The sequence below is a fragment of the Chrysemys picta genome, chromosome 1 (genome assembly GCF_011386835.1).
Source record: "Chrysemys picta bellii isolate R12L10 chromosome 1, ASM1138683v2, whole genome shotgun sequence".
Classification (NCBI taxonomy): Eukaryota; Metazoa; Chordata; order Testudines; family Emydidae; genus Chrysemys; species Chrysemys picta.
The window spans coordinates 29,509,589-29,531,142 of NC_088791.1; the positions used below are offsets into that span (position 1 = coordinate 29,509,589).

At 42.8% G+C, this 21,554-nt stretch overlaps 2 protein-coding genes across 9 annotated transcripts in view; one reads left to right on the forward strand and one right to left on the reverse strand.

The window, feature by feature from the left end:
• Window positions 1-6,454, reverse strand: part of COG5 (component of oligomeric golgi complex 5) — a 302,348-nt gene extending 295,894 nt beyond the window's left edge. The window contains exons 1-3 of the mRNA XM_005292354.4: window positions 6,194-6,454; window positions 4,685-4,824; window positions 1,179-1,236 (exon numbers count right to left, since the gene is read on the reverse strand). Of these exons, the coding sequence (XP_005292411.2) occupies window positions 1,179-1,236; window positions 4,685-4,824; window positions 6,194-6,416 (421 nt within the window). The 5' untranslated portion in view covers window positions 6,417-6,454. The remainder of the gene's footprint in view (window positions 1-1,178; window positions 1,237-4,684; window positions 4,825-6,193) is intronic.
• On the forward strand, window positions 6,300-20,599 carry DUS4L (dihydrouridine synthase 4 like). Of its 8 annotated transcripts, none has more exons than XR_010591406.1 (8): window positions 6,300-6,439; window positions 7,381-7,516; window positions 7,806-7,927; window positions 10,431-10,548; window positions 12,271-12,393; window positions 16,809-17,035; window positions 18,017-18,184; window positions 20,034-20,172. XR_010591406.1 is itself a non-coding variant. In XM_024110210.3 (8 exons), the coding sequence occupies exons 3-8, from the start codon at window positions 7,407-7,409 to the stop codon at window positions 20,279-20,281; spliced, it is 948 nt and encodes a 315-aa protein (XP_023965978.2). In that variant the 5' UTR covers window positions 6,326-6,439; window positions 7,085-7,257; window positions 7,381-7,406; the 3' UTR covers window positions 20,282-20,599. The 8 variants fall into 8 exon arrangements, 5 of the variants coding, with proteins under 5 accessions (XP_023965977.2, XP_065417152.1, XP_023965978.2 ...); XR_010591398.1 differs by having other exon boundaries at window positions 18,037-18,184; XM_024110210.3 differs by lacking the exon at window positions 18,017-18,184 and adding an exon at window positions 7,085-7,257 and having other exon boundaries at window positions 6,326-6,439; window positions 20,034-20,599.
• The last annotated feature ends 955 nt before the right edge of the window (window positions 20,600-21,554 follow it).

Here is a 21,554-nt window from a genome sequence, read left to right on the forward strand (position 1 = left end):
GATTTTGCTGAAAATTAGAAAACCAGAAGAGGAAAATGGGGGACACACATCCCCTGACATCCGGTTAGCACATTCATCAACTTTAACCAAGTCTATAATTGCTGAACTGGTTGAAAGCCTGTACTGAGAAAGTAGCTATCAATGGTTTGCTGTCAAACTGGGAGGTCATATCTAGTGGGGTCCTACAGCGATCAGTACCATTCAATATTTGCATTACATGTCTTGGTTAAGGGAGTGGAGAGTATGCTCATAAAATCTGCAAATGCCACCAAGCAAGACTGTTAGGAAGAAATTAGCAAGACTGTAAGGGCTAATGCAGTGGTTCTCCAACTTTTGTGTTGCTGACCCCTTTTATATAGGAAACCTCTGAATGCAACCCCCCCTTCTAAATTAAATACATCTTTTTATATATTTAACACCATTATAAATACTGAAGGTAAAGCAGGGTTTGGGGTGGAGGCTGACAGCTCGTGACCCCCATGTAATATCCTGACCCCAGTTTGAGAACCCCTGGGCTAATGGGACCCAAAATGTAATCTTAAAGTAAGTGAGAGTCTGAAACCTTATATCTATTTTGAAAAACCACATAATGACCAGTTTTTCATGCAGACATGATAGTTCCCAAATTAGGACTTTTAGGTCAGCAATTGGTATTATACCAGACTCCAATCAGTGGAGTAAAATTCTGTATTTAATTTGGCAGCTTCTTACTACAAAAAGGAAGTGATGCAATTAAGACCACAAAATAACTACTTTGAGTTTTATTTGTAGATTAAATGACATTAGAAACATGTTGTCATGAATACTAACTTTGTGAATGGTGGAACATGTCGCTGTATGGTGTGTTAGTTGATAGACTGGAGGCTACTGTATGGAATTTTTAGAACAATGTGAGTTTTCAAGATACTTACAGAAACTTGATTGCATTATTTAAGTTGCTTAGAACATTCCTTCCATTAACAAATCTTTCTATAGTGTAATTACATTAAAAACGTATTAACAAAATACTCTCCTTACAGCTCCATCTGCTGACATTAAAGAAAACTGCCATGCGTTAATAAAGTAAGACCTCTGTCGAGTAACATTACTACTCAACAGTCTGATGCCACCTTAACTATGAAGCTATTAACAGTGTCTCCATTATACTAAAAATTAACCAGCATAAAATGAATTTATACCTTCCAGAGATCCAATCCCAGTTGCCTGTGCCAATAAGTCCTCATGTCTTGCAACTACCTGAAAAATGAGACCAATAATCATTATTTGCAAGGCTAATTCCAAAAATACAAACTCAGATTTTCTTTAAGCATATATCCATGAGTGGGCTTAGAAGAGAAAAGTAATTCTTAGGGTAGGAAGAATCCATGAGTGATAAGAAACCTCTCTATTTTTCCCACCTGCTTTACAGACAAACCCCTCTACCTTGTAAACTCATTTGTGTCCATAATAAATTTTAAATCAGATGAGACTCTTCACAGTCAGCACCAAACTGATATAGTTTATGTTTTAAGGACACAGACATTTTATTAATATAAACTTTTTATTTATTCACTTATTTTTTTCTGAATTAATGTTCAGCATCTGGCCTAGCCAGGCAGATTACAGCAGATGATGTTTAAATTTACCCACCATCCAGTGATTAAACTTAGTCCTTGCCTTCTTCACATATTTAATTAAATCCTGGATTTTTCTAAACCCAGAATGCCAGTTGTGTCAAAATATGACATGTGGAAAAACATTTACAAGGGATAAATTGAGAAAAATTCAAATTTCTTATACAGTTGGGACATGAACAAAACATTTACACAAGTCTCTAGAAGAGAGAAGCTTCTAACTAGCCCACAGTGTCACCACACCCTGTAAAGTATTTCCAGTTAATTCTACATTTAGGACAATCATCCTCTTAGATATGCACAGTAGATCTGAAACTCTGCTCTCCTTACATGAATGTTCTTTTATTGGTGTCAAAGGATGTTCCACACAAGGAGGGAGATCTTTCATGAAGCTCTGAGAAAAGTGCATTGCTGTTCTATTACTTCTGCTAACAAACACTAATAGTATGAAAATGCGATTCCTATGAGGAAAATCCCAGATTTACAGGTGTATTCTACACCTGATAGATATACATAGGGCCCTGCCAAATTCATGGCCGTAAAAAATGCATCACAAACTGTATAACCTGATCTCTCCTCCCCCTCGATATCTGGCAATTGTAGGGGAGGGGCAGGACTGGTGACATCCAGCCAAGGGTGCTACCCTGCTCTGAAGGCAGCGCCCCCACCAGCAGCAGCAGTGCAGAAGTAAGAGGGGCAAATCCTGCGATTCCCCACAACCTCTTTTTGGGTAGGGACCCCAACAGTTATAACACTGTGAAATTTCAGATGTAAACATCTGAAACCGTGAAATTGACTATTTTAAAAATCCTCTGACTGCGAAACTGACCAAAACAGACCATGAATTTAGTAGGGCCCTAGACATAGATGCACTAGTGTTGGGAATGGCACTGGTTATGCAAACAAAGAACTACACCCCTTACATTTATAATTTTAGCTTTCTATTTATTACATTGTTTGCTAACCGCAACAATTATTGAATATTTCATATCATCCATTAGTACACAGTCTCTCTGTGTAGTTATTTTACACATGATCCCCACTTCAAGAAGCTCAGAATCTATCTGAAAGTAGCAAATAATCACTGTATCAGTTACCTGATCACTCAATAATGTAAATTTAGATTTGTCTTATGTTTATAACAGGTAACTTTTTAAAAACTGGTTCCCAATGAAAATGTCAGAAAGCAGAAGAGAGGAGGTAGTGCTTCGAACAAGCACTGTGGTTAACTTTCTTGAAAGACACACACTAAGTATGACTAGGTAGCCCGTGGAAATGAGCCTCCTAGCCCAGGTTAACAGACTCAGGCTCATGCTAGCGCTCTAAAAACAGCTGTAGACACTGCTTTGAAATTGCACCTCAGACTCTGAGGACTAGGGAGGCAATTTCAAATGCTGCGTACACAGCTATTTTTAGAGCACTAGTGCAAGCCCAAGTCTATGGACCTGGGCTGGGAGGCTCGCTGCTGTGGGCTGTGTAGGCATACCCTTAGTCACTAGTTACTGAGAATGTGGGGAAACTTTAGGAGCATGCAAGACTGAAATACTGAACTTTTAAACCAGGGGTCTCAAACACGCAGCATGCGGCCCACAGAGCTCTTCCCTGCAGCCCGTGGAGCTCCCCATGCCCCCATCCGTTACTTCCTGTGGCCACCAAACTCCCCTCACCCGTGCCCCCCCCCCCGAGTTATTTTCTGTGCCTGTTAAGCTCCCCGTGCGCTGCTCCCCAATGTTCGGGGCACTTGCCACCCACACACACCCTCCCCGGAGTGTCTCCCGGCACCCACTTGCTGCCTCCTCACTGCCCCGAGTCTGGAGCCTGCAGCACATGGTGACTCAGGAGCCTGCAGCACACCTTGAATCCGCTCTGCTCTGCAGGCTGCCGGCTTCCGGCAGGTCCTAGTGTCCCTCTTCACTAGGGCCAGGGCAGGCTGCCCTTCCGCCCTAGTCCTGAGCCTCTCTCTTCAGTGAGGTGCTGCCACCCTGGAGTCGCTCTAGGTAAGCAGCGCCACGCCGGAGCCCGCACCCCAACCCCCTGTCCGGAGCCCCCTGCCACATCCCACACCCCAACTCCCTGTCCTGAGCCCCCTACCACACCCTGCACCCCAACCCCCTGCTGCACCTCTCACCTCTCCTGCACCCCACACCCCAATTCCCTGCCCTTAGCCCCCATCACACCCCGCTCCCCTCCTGCACCCTAACACCCTGTCTGGAGCCCCTGCCACATCCCACACCCTCCCCCACCCCAACTCCCTGCTGCACTCCACACCCCAATTCCCTGCCCTGAGCCCCCTGCCGCACCCTGCACCCCAACCCCCTGCCACACCCCACACCCCAATTCCCTGCCCTGAGCCCCCTGCTGCACACCTCCTGCACCTCAACTCCCTGCCCTGAGCCCCCATCACACCCCAAACCCCTCCTGCACCCTAACACCCTGTCTGGAGCCCCTGCCACATTCCACACCCTCCCCCACCCCAACTCCCTGCTGCACCTCTCACCCCTCCTGCACCCCACACCCCAATTCCCTGCCCTGAGCCCCCTGCTGCACACCTCCTGCACCTCAACTCCCTGCCCTGAGCCCCCATCACACCCCGCACCCCTCCTGCACCCTAACACCCTGTCTGGAGCCCCTGCCACATTCCACACCCTCCCCCACCCCAACTCCCTGCTGCACCCCTCACCCCTCCTGCACCCCACACCCCAATTCCCTGCCCTGAGCCCCCGCCATACCCTACACACCTCCTGCACCTCAATTCCCTGCCCTGAGCCCCCATCACACCCCGCACCCCTCCTGCACCGCCTGGGGGCAGAGAGGGGGCAGAGTTGGGGTGAGGACTTCGGGGAAGGGGTTGGAATGGGGGCAGGGAAGAGGTGGGGCAGGGGCGGGGCCTCATGGAAGGGGTGGAGTGGGGGCGGGGCCAGGGGCAGCAAGGGGTGGGTGTCGGTGATACGGCCCTCGGGTCAATGCACTAGTCCTCATGTGGCCCTCATGGTCATTTGAGTTTGAGACCCCTGTTTTAAACTATATTTGTACACGATTGCCCTGAAACAAATGACATACCTGGCACTTACTTGTAAGTGAAGCTCTTTATCCAGTTGACTGATTCCTTGAGCAAGTTTTGCTAACTGTTCAGCTATCACAGCTTGATGAATAGATTGAGAAGTATAAGTCTTTACATCAAAGTCTTCTCTTAAAAAATCAGCGTAACATTCTGAAAAATATATTTTAAGCTGTTTATTTTTCATACCACAAAAGTTACATACGTATTTAAGGATGTAAAGAACTGCAGGTACACTAGACCTACACCCCATGCTATTAGCAGGTGTGGTCTGGTTTCTATAATATAACTGGACATTGATTTAAGGAGCAACCATTAGCAAAAATATCGAATTTAAAGGAGTCATGCTTGATCACATCATTTTTATTGCCCACGTCCTGTTGCCTAAATCCAAAACTGGATAAAGCCACCTTTTCAGGAATGCATTACACTAAAACTATACTACCCATTTCCTCTTCAGAATTTTGTAAGCTAAATAAGATGAAGTTTTATCCAGAGTAAAACTACTGAGAATCTCAAATAGAAAACTGACAACTGCAACTGACTCCATCAAATCATATCGCAATCTTGTAAACGGATTAATTTATATGGAACTAAATTAAAACCACCAAAAGAATTTCATTTGTGATCCACGTCAGAACTAAACAATGATTACAATGATTTATTACATCTCCTAACTCTTTTAGTTTATTCTAGCCATGATGATAAAAATTGAAGTGGAGGCATACAGACAACTCTCATAATAGGATTTTGCTTTTTAAAGAGGAGACTGCAATTCCAACATGCAATCAATCCACATAACAAGATGACACTAACATCAGCACAATTTAAATACAGAGTTCTCCCTTCTTAGAGAGAGGAAGATGTAATCAGAGGACAGGCGAGGAACCTGGAATTCCTGAGCTAGCAAGCCTTGCATACAGAGACTAACAGGACATTGAGTCAGAAGGAGCCCCCTTCTACCCCCCCCCCCCCACAATATATACAGAAGGATCTCTTGTGTGTAAGGGCCACTAGCAACAACACAATTCCTAACAACTCCATTTAATGCCACAATAAACCTGAAGCACAGGGACTAGAAAAACTCCCAGCAAGAGCAGTTACCCCCTCTTTCCAGCCAGCAGGACAGACAGTGAGCTTGGTGCATGGGGACCTGCAGGAGCAGCAAGACAGCCACGCAAGCAGAGACAGGTGCGACAGGGATCCCCTGCCACCAGAGCAAACTCCTCCGCAGCCTCCAGCTCTTCCGCCTCGCAGCCTTCGGTCCCTAGTCCGGCTGGCAAACCCAACACAGCCCGCACCACTAGCCTGGTGCCAGTCCCCTGCAGGGCCCCTCTGCTGCCCAAAGCCCTGTGTGCCCCCAGCAGAGCCCGACTGCCCGGTGCCCTCACTTCACCTCAGACCCTCCGCTGCCCAGGTCCCCCCGCTCCAGCACCCCCCACTCGTGTCCCGCCGCCCCCAACTTCACTATTACCCCGCACCGCCTGCTCCCCCCACGGACCCCGCGCCAGCCCCTCCTCACCGTCCCCCAGCAGCTCCCCGAGAGCCAGTCCCAGGGCAGGGGTACCACCGCCGCTTCCCGCCGCGGCCTCTTCCATGCTGGCAGCTCCCGGAGACCCGTACGTCATCCAAAAGCGACCGGCTAGTGGCCACGCCAGAATTCCGCGCCTCCGCGGTGTCTGTTGGCAGGGGTGGTGCTGAGGGGGGTGAAGGGTCAGAGGGGAAAGGTCGTGCTGGCCTGGCATGTTCCGCCTGCCTCCCGCCGCGGGTGAAGTGGAGATTGATGCTACGAGGGGTGGGGGCGGGAGCGAGGGCGGGCACAAGGGGGGGGGGGCAGGACAGTGGGGAGCAGTATTGGGCGCTGGGGAGAGGAGCACCCTGGCATACCTGTCTCAGCATCGTTCCCTGCGCCCTCTTATTGCTCTACCTTTTCCCTCCCCACTGTCTTCTTCCCGTTGTTCCTGTCTCTACCCCCATTCCCTGTCTTTTCCTTCTGTCACTGACGATGTCTTGTATACTTCTGTCGTATTCATGGGCATTGGATTTTTCACGACAGCAATTAGAGCTAAAATTGGTAAATCCTCTGTATAGTAGAGCTCTGGTCAAGTGTAGGTAGTCTCATGGTCTATCCAAGGCTGTGATCAAGTGTCTTGATGTTTTTTGTCTTTTGGCCTGGAGATGAAAACCTTGTCTTTGTTTGTGGGACCTTGAAGTGAAAAAATTCTCTAAGTTATATCTCTTCCTTTCTCAAGCTCTGTGGCATAAACTAATTTTTCCAAGTATCTGAGCATATTTTCTATTGTATTTCTAGGAGATTCAGTTAGCTGAGAGTCAAGTACCCATTTCTGTGTTAGTCATGCGTTGCACAAATGTAACAAAAATATATTTGTAGGTGTATTGCTTTCTGTTGCAGAATGTTAAATATAAGACACATACTAAGGATATACTTAAAACAGAAATAATGTAATCCATAAACTGAGGACAGCAGGACACTAACTTCTCACCAGGACATAGCCCCAGACCTTGGCAGTGGAACCACCTTTTCCCACGCCTTCCCAACCTAACCACCCCCATCCTCCTTGTGAAGTTAGTGTAAATTCTATTAACCTTTTTGTTAACTAACTTTGAACAGTTATCCATTGCTGTATGTTATGAGAACTGGGAATAAGTAGTAAGATTTCTGTTTTAAAAATTGTTTTCTTTTTCCAGATTTTAAATAGTATTGAAAATCATAAATGATTAGTGACGCCATAGAAACCACACAATGTCAACGAAAGGATCCAGTAGATTTGTTTCATTCTGGGCACTTTGTAAAAATATGTGCCCCTATGGTCCGATATTCAAAGTAAGTAACACATCATGTTTAACTATACACTTTCAATGGATTCTCCATGTAAATATATGTTAAGTATAAAAATAAGTCTGGTTACTTTTTTTAACAGTTTGGAAAACATGCTTCAAAACATGCATGTTTATTTGTTTATACTGTGGTAATACCTAGACACCCCACTGTATTAGGTGCTGTATGGCTAAAAGCACTTAGATAATTTAATTTTAAAATAGTTTATTTAGGAAACCAATGTATGTTTTGGGTTTGTTTGTTTGTTTCAATTCAAATGTCCATATACTTACAGGTTGGCTTTCAGAACTTTGGTCAGGAAATACAACTGTGATTTGTGTTATACACCAATGATAATTGCTGCTGATTTTGTCAGATCTGTGAAAGCTAGAGACAGTGAATTCACAACAAGCAAAGGTATTTATTTTATATGTTCTTGCTTTTTCAGAGGATTTTATGCAATAATTGATCTTAGTAGATTCTCCGTAACTTGAAGTCTTGAAATCATGATTTGAGCACTTTAGTAACTCAACCAAAGGTTAGGGGTCTAGTACATGAGTAGAGGGGTGAGGTGCTATGGCCTGCAATATGCAGGAGATCAGACTAGAGGATCATGACAGTCCCTTCTGGCCTTAAATTCTGTTAATCTAGTTGACCTTCTGTTTTCCGGTTGTTAACTGGAGGTTGATTATATTCCTCCAGGGTTCACAGGACTTGTCAATACTTGAAACGCTACAGCTTCACAGCTGCAGCACTGCAACTGCACCACTGTAGCACATCAGTGTAGACACTACCTATGCTGATAGGAGGGGTTCTTCCATCAGCGTAGGTAATCCCGCGCCTTGAGAGGCGGTAGCTAGATAGACAGAAGAATTCTTCTGTAGACCTGGCACTGTCAACAGATCAGAATAGCTACATCTCTCAGGGTATGGATTTTTGACACCCCTAGAGAAGTAGCTATGCTGATGTAAGTGTCCAGTGTAGACCAGCCTTTAGCACCACTGCTGCTGAGGTACTAAGCTTTGCAGACATAAAGAGCATCAGACCTGACACTATGTCTACACTACCACGGTAAATCGACCTACGCTATGCAACTCCAGCTACGTGAATAATGTAGCTGGAGTCGACTTACCTTCGGTCGACTTACCTTACTCTTCTCGTCGGGGGTAGAGTACAGGGATCGACTGGAGAGCGATCTGCAGTCGATTTGGCGGATCTTTACTAGTCCTGCTAAATTGACCGCCGGTGGATCAATCTCAGAGCGTCAATCCCTGTAGTAGTGTAGACCTGCCCTTAGTATTTCTGGGCTTATAAGTACAATAGCAAAGATTTTTGTAGTTCAAGGCTTAGAAGTTCCACAGGACCTTATATTCAAGGCTTAATTTTTTTGTGGTTTTAAAAATTCTTTGGGACCTTCAGCGCTTAGCTTTACGTGACTAATTCTTCTGGTTATCTGAACCTGCCAACTTTTTTGGAGGTTTCAGATGTCCTCTGATGCCTTTGTAAAATTAAGGAGCAGAACTCAGCTGGTGTAAATTTTTATTACAGTTCCATTGAAGTAATTGACAATTATACAGGGAGGGATAGCTCAGTGGTTTGAGCATTGGCCTACTAAACCCAGGTTCAATCCTTGAGGGGGGCCACTTAGGGATCGGGGCAAAATCAGTACTTGGTCCTGCTAGTGAAGGCAGGGGGCTGGACATTCAGCCCCTGCCCTAGTCTCTTCTCCTCCACTAGCCCTTATGAGCCCCTGTGTGATGCCCCCCTCCCCAGCAACCCATGCTGTCTGTCACCCATAGTCCCTGTCTCCTGACCTGGCCCGCTGCAAAAAAATCTGCAGGTTCTTTCTCTTCCCTCGCTGGCCAGGAGCTGCTGCTGTGTTCTATCGCCACAGCGCCATCTGGTGGGCAAAAGGCAGAACTGCAGAAGTTATTTGCTGCTGGGAGCTGCTGCTGTTCTTGCATCACAGCGTCCTCGGTGGGCAAAAGGTGGAACTGCAGCAACATTTCAGCAGAAGTTCTTTTCTGTGCAAAAAAATTAAAACTATGCATGGCTCATTAATTATGCACATGCAGTAGTGCAATATTCCTCCAGGAGTATCCGTCTGTGAGATATGGTCTGTGGCTTGTACCATGAAGGCAGTGGAGAGTTTGGTCTCCAGCCATTAATTAGAGGATTAGGTTTGCAGTTTATAATCCCATATTTAGAGTTTTCTTTGGTCTTGTGGTGCTTTTGTGGCATGTGTTTAAAAAAATCAGATATGGATAAAGGAATGTAATTAAGGTTGGTGCTAGAACCTTTATTATTTCTAGACTTGCTGACATTTTAGGTTTTGAACTATAACCTTCTGATTTTCTTACTTTAAAAATATATTTAAAAATGAACCCTGAATGTCTTTACTTCTTAATTGGTTATTAAAATGTCACCATTATAAGAACCCTATTCTGAACACTTCCTAATGTTTCCTTATATTTTGTGTGTCAGAACATCCAAGTTTAAGGCAATATAAGAAATGAAGTCTGCATAGATCTTTTAAAAAAAATACTTGTCTCTCTTTCTGTCATTGGAGACTATTTTTATTCTGTAAAAAGAGTGGGATTCTAATTTAGAAATAAATGTTTCTGCTAAAAAATATTTTCTTGTGGCAACACACATTGAAAATACTATTGCTATTAGAAATTTATTTTCAGTTATGCAGGAAAGGAAGATATACAAGGGATGGACTTTATCCAGGAATAACAAAACATTTATAAATTTAGAATTCTTGTTTACCATTTTTTTTAAATCTTCTATTGTTATACTGATTATGTTAAAGACCTGATTATGTTGACTTACTTGAAGAATTAGTAAGGGTAAGTTTCGTATGTAGTATGCATTGTTCTTGTTATGGTATATTCTAAAGAGCTCTCTCTTTGACTAGGTGATCGCCCACTGATTGTTCAGTTTGCTGCTAATGAAGCACAGGTTTTATCTGATGCTGCCCGTATCGTCTGTCCTTTTGCAGATGGAATAGACCTAAATTGTGGCTGTCCTCAGAGGTAAAACTTTAAGAAGTTGAAAGAATGTTCCTAATTGTTTCAATCAGTATGAAAATGAAAAAATCACTTCCTAGTTTTCCAAATCCAAAGGAAATAGTGATAGATTAATGGTAGTCCTTAAATGTAGAAATTCTGATTTGTCTTCCCGAAAAAGCATTCAGAGAGCAGTCTTAGGACACGTGCTGCATCAGTGAGACAGTAGAGTCCAGGCATATTACCAATGTGCCATTCTTTGTGTCTATGTTGAGAGTTGACTTAATAGGGAATTAGCAACCTTTGGTGGACAATTGTTGAAGATTCATTAACAATGACATCAAAAATGCTGCACACTGACTTTCCAGACAGGGAATGAGAGCTTCATTGCAAGTGACTTGGTAAGTATATTGAGGGAAACTTTGTGGCTATTCTCAAAATGTTGGTGTAAGTCCTGGTGCCTGAGAGACTTCTACTAGTAAAGAATATCCTTTGAAATAACTCTTCCTTCTGTATTAAGTCATGTAATTGTTTAATGTTCCGTGAATGCTTAGAAGAACTATTTGCATCTTTGATTAGGTGATAAATGTTTGTCAATGAGATCAGTGATCTGCTCCTCACTTAAAATCTTCCAGATTTTGTTCTTGTATGTCATGATCCAGTTCAGACTGAAAATATTCATGCACAATTGAAAACGTTAAAATATTTGGTTCAAGTTAGGCCTATTAAGTGGTATTGGCGGTGTTTTAGTCAAAACACATTTTACAAAGTGAAAACATCAACTATAAAATGTAGGGAAGCACAACCAAAGGTAACTTGTAATTAAGTGCAAGTATTTAATTACTCAAGTGGTCTAATTAGATTCTCATGGTTTGAAATAACAATTATCTCCTAATAATTTTACACACAGAGAGAAACTAATACATTTCTATCTTCCAACCCAGCTGTTTTGAAATATCAAATTGAGAGGTTTTATGTGATCAAAGCTGTATGGTTCTATTTTCTCTGCACAGTCCACCCAAGAGACCAAGCTTTCAATTTCAAAACCATAAGAAAATCTGTGTTCTGTTTTTGGTTTAGGGAGTTTTATTTGTTTGTTTTGGTTTTTGTTTTTAATTTAAAAATGTGCCTATAAGGACAAATTATTTAAATACTAATAAATAGCTGCAATTAGGTTAGAGAAAACAGTACATCTGCCATTCTCATAGGTATGGTTTTCACAGTTAGACTAAGAGGGACATTATTTACATACAAATAAGGGCCTTTTTCCAACAGTACATTCTTTATCCTCATAAAAGTAATTTCTCTTTGAAAACAGCCCATGACTCTATATAGAAGATGAAACCTGAGAGAAATCTAACTGTTTATTGGCCCACATCACATTGTATCTGAGTGCCTCAGAAATGTTAATTTATTTTTCCTTATGATGCCCTTTTGGGGGCAAGGGGATGGGTAAAAATGTTATAATTTAGCTGATTAGAAACGGAATTGGAGAGAGACTAAGTAACTTGTCCAAAGTCACATAGGAAATCCTGGGGCAGAACCAGGAATTGAAGCTACGTCTCCCAAGACCTGAGCCTTAACCATAAGAATATCTTTCACTCATAGCCAGTACTATCTCTGCCTTCCTCCTTGTCGACAAAATAATTCACCAAATGTGTTGAGAAGGAAACTGAAATAGTGCATTATGTTGAAACTGATCTTTTATTGCAAATATACAATACAAACGTTGTTCTCTTTAACTTAAAGATGGGCAATGGCGGAAGGTTATGGTGCTTGTTTAATAAATAAACCAGAGCTGGTTCAAGATATGGTGAGACACGTAAGAAATCAAGTAGAGAACCCCAGATTTTCAGTATCTATTAAGATAAGGTAAGTTTAGACCACTACTATGTCTCAGAACAATGAAGCATGTTTATTATTTAATCAAGCAAAACAGGAAATGTGTTGGGTTAATATTACCTTTATAGAAAAAGTGCTGTAAGCATGGTCTGTGGAGACTCGCACTCAGCTTTTTAGTAGGTCAACCCTGAGATCTTTAACAACCCCAGCTGGTCAGGATCTGTTTTCTTTCTCATCCAAAACACATCTGGGGACATGTAATCCTACAAAATTGCAATCAGTGTTTCTCTGGTGCTACACATCGTCAAGTGTGCTTTGGTTTGCAAGAACACACTGATATCCAAAACAACATAAAAGGCATGCATTTTTTAAAAACTCAGAATTCAGGAGAAGTAAAATGATCACAAGCTAGTTGAATAGTTTTGTATTGTTTATTCAACCATATCACCTAGTGCTTTGAACCAACCTAAGGAAGCTTGGGTCAAGTTACCACTTGGATGGGAGCTCTCAAAGGAAAACTCCACCAGAGAGGTCCTTTGGGGCCATCTGCCTGTCCCAAGTCAGGATAAAGGAGGAGGGTTGGGCGTGGGGCTAGCAATTCCACCCCGTAAAAAATCAACCTGCTATAGAAACGCCAACAACAGAGATAACAGAGACTTTTAGCCTGGAAAAAGAAGGGTCTTCGACTCGAAGACGCATGACGCTGGGTGGTGAAAGTCGTGAGGAAGCCACTAAGCCGATTACCCTTCTTGCAACCAGGAGGATTACCATCAGTACATGGAACGTGAGGACCATGTACGAGTCAAGAAAGATGGCACAGGTCGCAGCAGAGATGAGGAGCAACAACTTGACCCTACTAGGCATTAGCGAGACAAGATGGACGCAAGCTGGACAAAGACGACTGTTGACAGGAGAGCTGTTGTTGTATTCCAGACATGAAGAGAGTGACGCACCCCACACACAGGGAGTAGGCTTCATGTTGTCCAAGCAGGCACAGAGAGCACTGATTGGTTGGGAGGCACATGGTTCCAGGATCATCACAGCATCCTTCAGAACTAAAATGAAGAGGATTAATATGAATGTTGTACAGTGCTATGCTCCAACCAATGACAGTGAAGAGGGGGACAAAGACTATTTTTACAATAGACTTCAGAAAATATTAGAGATTCTCCCAGACAAAGACATTACCATCCTTATGGGAGATTTTAATGCCAAAATTGGACCTGGATCCAACACAGGATATGAACAAGTCATGGGAACCCACGCCCTGGGAGAGATGAGTGAGAATGGAGAGAGATTTGTGGATCTGTGTGCACTTAACAACTTGGTCATAGGAGGTAGCATCTTTCCTCACAAGCGGATCCACAAGAATACCTGGGTATCACCAGCAGGCACGATAGAAAACCAGATCGATCATGTCTGTATTAGCAAGAAGTTCAGAAGATCTTTGCAGGACGTTAGAGTTAGAAGAGGAGCAGACGTAGCGTCCGACCATCACTTAGTGGTGGCCAGATTGAAGCTGAAGCTGAAGAAGAACTGGATAGACGCGTCAGATAGAAGAGTGAAGTTCAACGTTAGCCTTTTGAAGGATCATAAGATCAAGGAAGATTTTGGACTGACGCTGAAGAATAAGTTTTCAGTACTACAGGATCGGTCTGAGGAAGACAGTGTATCCATCAGATGGCAGAAAGTGAGAGAGACACTTAGGTCAGCATGCCAGGAAGTGCTTGGAATTAAGAAATATCAGCAGAAAGAGTGGATCACAGCAGAGACCTTGACTAAGATAGAAGATAGAAAGAAGAAGAAGGCAGTAGTTAATAACAGCAGGACTAGAGCAGCAAAGGCTAAAGCGCAAAAAGAGTATGCTGAAGCCCATAGAGTAGTGAAGAGGAATATTAGGAAGGATAAGAGAGATTATGTGGATGGACTGGCAGCAGAAGCGGAGCAGGCAGCATACAACGGTAATATGAAACAGCTGTATGACATCACCAAGCGACTGTCTGGAAAGTTCAGCAAACCAGAGCGTCCCGTCAAAGACAAGCAGGGAAAGTCTATAACAGAAATAGAACAACAGATGAATAGATGGGCGGAGCACTTTGAGGAACTCCTGAATAGACCAGCACCATTAAATCCACCAGACATTGACCCAGCCAATGAAGACCTTCCAATCAATTGTGATAGACCAACCAGAGATGAGATCAGAAAAGCCATCACTATGATGAAGAATAGGAAGGCGGCTGGACCTGACGATATTCCAGCAGAGGCCCTGAAAGTAGATCTGGATGTTTCAGTGGAAATACTGTACCCCCTCTTTGAGAAGATATGGGAAGAAGAAGTGATTCCAGCAGACTGGAAAGAGGGATATCTTATTAAAATCCCCAAGAAAGGAGACCTCAGCAATTGTACCAACTACAGAGGAATCACACTTCTGTCGGTGCCAGGGAAGGTCTTCAACTGAGTCCTCTTAGAGAGAATGAAGGATGCCGTCGACCCACAGCTACGAGATGAGCAAGCAGGTTTCCAGCAAAATAGATCATGCACCGACCAGATAGCAACGCTCCGCATCATAGTCAAGCAGTCTATGGGGTGGAACTCCTCATTGTACATCAACTTTGTTGACTATGAGAAAGCATTCGATAGCGTGGATCGAGAGACTCTCTGGAAGCTCCTTCGGCACTATGGCATCCCAGCAAAGGTGGTCAACCTGATTAAGAACTTATATGATGGCATACACTGTAGAGTGATCCATGGAGGGCAGCTTACAAACCGCTTCCAGGTGCGAACCGGAGTCAGACAAGGATGCTTGTTGTCACCATTTCTCTTTCTCCTTGTCATTGATTGGATTATGAAGACATCCACTTATGAGCGTAGGAACGGAATCCAGTGGACGTTGTGGACCCAGCTTGATGACCTGGTTTTTGCCGATGACCTTGCACTCCTTTCGCATAGCAAACAGCAGATGCAAGAGAAGACCAACGTAGTGGCAGCCATGTCATCACAGGTTGGCCTCAACATCCACAAGGACAAGATCAAGATCCTCAAGATTAACTCCATCAGTAACGACCCAGTCACACTGAATGGAAGCCCTCTGGAAGAAGTGCAGTCCTTCACCTATCTAGGCAGTATCATCGACCAACAGGGTGGCACGGACGCAGACATCAAAGCAAGGATTGGTAAGGCAAGAGCAGCTTTCTTACAGCTCAAAGAACATCTGGAGCTCTAGAGAGCTGTCTTTGGCAACAAAGATTAGACTGTTCAATTCCAACGTGAAATCAGTCTTATTATATGGAGCTGAAACCTGGAGGATAATTAAAACAACCACCAGGAAGATCCAGACCTTCATAAATAGTTGCCTTAGAAGGATTCTCCAGATCCGCTGGCCAGACACCATCAGCAACATCTACCTCTTGGAGAGGACCCATCAACTTCCAGCAGAGGAAGAAATTAGAAGGAGAAGGTGGGGTTGGATAGGACACACACTACGCAAGCAGCCAACCAACATCACTAGACAGGCATTGCGGTGGAACCCCCAAGGCAAGCGGAAAAGAGGCCGTCCAAGAAACACCTGGCGACGTGACCTTCAGGCTGATAGCATAAAAATGGGCTATACCTGGAACCAGCTAGAGCAAATGGCCCAGGATAAAGGACTCTGGAGATCTGTGGTTGGCGGCCCATACCCCAACTGGGGTGACGGGCATAAGTGAAGTGAAGTCTCAAAGGAACATAGGGGAGACAAGAAATGATGTTGGTAAGTTAGTGATATTCTTCCTCCTATCAGTTTAGAACTAGATCTAGTATGGTATTAATGGCATTGTCCAGCTGGAGAAGCTGTCTTTTAGATGAGGCATTAAAATAGATCCTGACAAATCATGATTGCTTAAAGATTTGATTACATTCCTTATCAAATTTCAACTTGAGTCATTCTGCCTACCTAAATTCCCACTCCAGTTTCAGTTGGAAAAAGATATCCTTCACTTCATTGACTTCTAAAATATTGTGATGTGTTGCCATGTTGCATTTCAGTGGTGGAGGCAATGACTCCTGTGTAGGTTTTGTATATCAGCAAAGTTTATGTAATAAAGATCTAAAGTTGATTGAGATTTTTCAGAAAGAAAGGTGCTATATAAATGTGAGTTATTTCATTATTGGTACAGAATTATGCAAAATTATATATTTTTAAAAGGCTTATGGGTTTCTGGCAATTGTTATAAAGTTTGGACACCCTTTCAATTTTAGTGACAAGATTAAACAGGATAATACTAAATCAAGGGATATTAATTTATTAAAATAATGTGTTATATGATAAAAGATCAGTTCATCTTCCAACAATAATGTTCTTTTTTCATTAGTACAATTTTTGTTTATTCTGCCTTATGGTGGGATTTCATGCAGTTCAGATAACTGTTTGATGGTGAGGATAATTATTACATTCCTTGGAATTTTAGAATCCATGATGATCTAAAGAGAACTGTAGATCTCTGTCGAAAAGCTGAAGCAACTGGAGTTTCCTGGATTACAGTTCATGGGAGAAATGTAGAAGAACGACATCAGCCAGTACACTATGATGCAATTAAAATAATTAAACAAAATCTGTCTATACCTATTGTAGCTAATGGAGATGTTAAAACTTTAAAAGATGCCGAGAATATTCATCATATGACGGGGACAGATGGTAAGAACTCAGCATACTTTGGGTATTATTTCAGTAAATTTGCTAGGAAATGGACTTTTTAAAATATACATTTGTCTGTAAGTTGAACTTATATTTGAGTGTTTTGCACTCTTCAAGGAGAGAACTGAGATACGAAGTTAGTTGGTTCTGACAGCTTAAGGATTTATGAGCAGACACACTTAAAAGCTGTTACCAGCACAAAATTCTCTGTTACTCTCAGACATTAGGGGCACCCACCTTTACCCTTCTGTGGGCTCAAGATGTAACCCTCTTAATTTGGGCACCCACCCTTGTCCCATTCCTAGGGCTCAGGCGTAACCTTACACTCTAGGGCACTCACCCTTACCCTGTTCCTAAGGCTCAGGTGTAACCCAGTTAATTTAGGCCCACCACCCTTTCCCAGTTCCTAGGGCTCTAGGCAAAAGGCATCTAACTTTACTCCTCCTTGGGCTCCAGGCTCTATGTCTCCAGGCTTTCCTCCTCCTCCTCCAGGTAAACACCCATTCCCTGTGGACTCAGAGCAAACACCCATTTCCTGTTGACTCAGGGCTTAATTTTTTGCGGGTTTACAGGGTCTTTTACCAGCAAAAGCGCATTATACAGTAATAGCCTACTTAACCTCTATTTATTAACAATCACCAAAACAGAATGCACATGCTACACATACAGTGCTTACCACTCCCATTAAGAGAGAGGAACTTTTCTTGATGGCCAGTCAAGCTCAGGTCATCTGGGGGACTCCAGTTTCTGCACGGTGTCATTGGCAGATGTTGAGGTCTGTCAGCTGTGATCTTGGGGCTGTGTCCTGGAGTTGGTTCCCAAAAAACTTCCTTTTGGACCACAGTTTATATAGTAAAACTTGAGTCCTGCTTAGCTGTACCTTAACTAATTATTTTACTAAAATATTACTAATCAATCCTAACATTGTTAAACAGTTATTTAACCAATCATACTCTGCCACCTTAATTAATTTACACCTAGCAAAATTAATTATGCAACAGACAAACAATCAAAGAACCAGACAGAGATCCTACAGATAAACAATAGAGAAGTGGGGACCATAAAGACAAAACAATAAAGAAATGAGGATTTCACAACCACAACTATCGATAAGTGGTTTCTTGCCAGACAGAATGCCATCAAACTAAGGTGGGTTTTTTTAACCATCCTAAGATCTGTTTCTTTATCTGGTGATAGTGGGTGCTATTAGGACAGGATCTCCTTAGCCAAATATTACATTGTTTTCATATAATTTAGATGGAATGTGAGGATGTGACTTCCTGCTTCTTAGCTAATGGCTGCTGCTCTCCTAATATGGCTGCAGACAAAGGCTTTACAATATGGCTACCGGAAAAGGCCTTATCCTTACAAAGCTTTAGAGTACTACTATGCATAACTATGAATAAGTACCTCCAAGGCAAATTGAAAAAGCCCTTTATTTAAATACTGTATCCCACCCCTACACACAGAGAACCCTCAGACACTCATCATCCTAATATGAATGATTAATGACATTATTCGAGAGTTCTTTTTGACATATAACAGTTCCTTCTGTTCCTACAAGGCAGTGGTGGGCAACCTGCAGCCCATCAGGTTAATCTGCTGGCGAGCTGCAAGACAGTTTGTTTACATTGACCATCTGCAGGCATGGCTGCACGCAGCTCCCAGTGGCCGCGGTTCGCCGTTCCCAGCCAGTGGGAGCTGTGCGAAGCGGTGGCCAGCCTGCGCCGCTTCCCGCAGCTCCCATTGGCCAGGAACGGCGAACCGTGGCCACTGGGAGCTGCAGGCAGCCAGTCAATGTAAACAAACTGTCTCATGGCCTGCCAGCAGGTTACCCTGATGGGCCGCAGGTTGCCCACCACTGCTACAAGGGGTGCCTCAGTGGCAGCCATTTTGGCTCTTGCATGTGGGAGATGGATCTGTGACTGTGGCAAGTGAAGGGAGGAAGGAGGAGTACTGTCCAGCCAGATACTTGACAAAATTCAGGACAGTTAGTTTCAGCTTTATTGTTTCCTTGTACTCCCCAGTCAGTCTGTCTGTGTCATAGAAATGTAGGGCTAGAAGGGACCTCAAGAAGTCATCAAGTCCAGCCGCTAGCCCCGAGGCAGGACCAAGTAAACATAGACCATCCCTGATTGGTGTTTGTCCCACCTATTCTTATAAACCTCCAATGATGGGGATTCTACAACCTCCCTTTGAAGCTTATTCCTGTGCTTAACTGCCTTTATAGTTAGAAAGTTTTACCTAAATCTCCATTACTGCAGATTAAGCCCATTACTACTTCTTCTGTGGATACAGAAAACAATTGATCCCTGTCCTCTTTATAACAGCCCTTAACAAATTTGCCGTCTTCCAGGTTCCCCCCTCAGTCTGCATTTCTCAAGACTAAACGTGCCCAGTTTTTTTCTCCTTTCCTCATAGGCCAGGTTTACTAAACCTTGTATCATTTTTGTTGTTCTCTCAATTATTCAGTTTGTCCACAGCTTTCCTAAAGTGTGGTGCCCAGAACTGGACGCACTATTTCAGCCGAGGCCTCACCAGCTAGTGCAAGTGTTCTTTAAGTCATTTGAGTTACACAAGGGATGAATTTGTTTCCTCGCTATGGGTCAATCAGTAGTAAATTTTGCTAAAAAAAACAGGATCATCCTATGTTTAGCTAATAAAAACAAAATATTACTGGAGGAACTGGGAAAGAACTGAGAAAGAAAAGTTCCCATTCTGTATATGCTGTGTTTTCTTTCAAATCCTCTATCATGAAGTGCTATTAAGCTGGGTAGGCTGGACCTCTAAATATCACAGGTAATCTTGGATTTGGACTGTTAAACAGAGTTTCCCAGGGTGCAATTGCCATATTGGCTTTCCAGCTTCTACTGCTCTCTAGTTAGCTCTTCACAAGTATTAGATACTGTGGTGATGGGTGCTATACAAAACTCAGGTAAACATAAAAAAGATAAAAGTTAAATTGCATATTAACACTTCTCAAATTTTCCATTTGAAGGTGTAATGGTTGCTAGGGGGCTCTTAGCCAATCCAGCCATGTTTGCAGGATATGAAGAGACACCTCTGAAGTGCATCCAGGACTGGGTTGACATTGCTCTTGAACATGGGACTCCTTTTACGTGCTTTCATCATCATTTAATGTACATGATGGAACGGATAACTTCAAAACAGGAAAAAAGGGTTTTTAATGTTTTATCAAGCACCTCAGCGGTTCTGGACTACGTTAATGACCACTACGGGGTGTAATAGCTTTTAAAGTATTTTAATCATGTGAATATTGCATTTTATATTTTAGAGTTGTGGGTACTTTGTGATAGTGATAGGTTTCCCCACGCTTATATTTATTAGTCAAAATCACAGTGCATTGGAAGATCTCATGCAGTGTAACATTACTGGACATTTCTGAACTGATCATATTATATTTTTATATTAACATTATTTTCAACTCAGGAAACATTCATGACTTGAAAATAGCTTTTATATATATGGCAACGCATTACCATACACAGAATTGTGATGCTGTAAGCAAAGTGTCTTATGAGAAAATAAATTATATATGCAGTACCCAAGTGCTTTCAAAGATCACTCCCAATGCTGCTACCCTTACTCATGTGAGTAGAAGGGCCACAGGAACAGGCTCAAAGGGTATTAAACAGAATTATATAGAATTGTTCCTTTAATTGAGAAAAGCTCAACTGAGAAGGCCAGCTAGTATTTATCTAAAGTGAAGATTCAGTTTTTATGTTTGGTTTTAATTATGTGGGCCCCTAAATCACAGAAGAGAAAGGCTTCACACAACTGCCCCTCTTTAGAGTCAGGTGTCCCATTTGCTGCTCTGAAGGCCTGAAATCCCTTAAACTGGCATTGAATTTAGAGTTCCAGATTTTCCTAGCCAAGTGGAAGAAAATTAATATATTAATACAATAATATAATTAATATTATAAACCTCCATTAATTTTCAAGTGGAAGATATGTCTATTTAATGTTAAGTGATACTATAAGTACAGAATGAAATTGTTTTGGTAACTCAGGTCTCAGATCGGACCTTGAATCAGTGCTTGAAATTAAGCATGTGCTTGTTTTGTCCCCTTCACTTCAAAATAGCACTTCACTTCTCTGCTTCAAGTTATACATGTGTTTAGGTACCTTGCAGACTTGGGGCACAAAATTTAAAAAGATTTGTTCAACATGCACTATGTACAGTATATGTTCCTAAGATCAAGTGGGTAAGGTGATATCTTTTATTGGACCAACTTCTCTTGGTGAGAGGTAAGATTTTGAGCTTACACAGAGCTCTTCTTCAAGACTGGGAAAGGCACTCAGGCCAGGTCTACTCTACAGACCTATCTCAATATAACTACATTGCTCACATGTGAAAAATCCACATCCCTGAGCAACATAGTTATATCAACCTAACCCGCTGTGTAGACTGCGCTATGTCAGCAGGAGTGTTTCTCCCATTGACATAGCTACCACCTCTCAAGGAGATGGATTAACTACGAAACTCTCCCATTGACTT

Coding starts and splice junctions, on each gene's coding strand:
- DUS4L (XM_024110209.3), top strand. CDS start 7,407: ATGATTAGTGACGCCATAGAAACCACACAATGTCAACGAAAGGATCCA. Junction 10,549..12,270: donor AATTGTGGCTGTCCTCAGAG/GTAAAACTTTAA, acceptor TTTAACTTAAAG/ATGGGCAATGGCGGAAGGTT. Junction 12,394..16,808: donor TCAGTATCTATTAAGATAAG/GTAAGTTTAGAC, acceptor TTGGAATTTTAG/AATCCATGATGATCTAAAGA.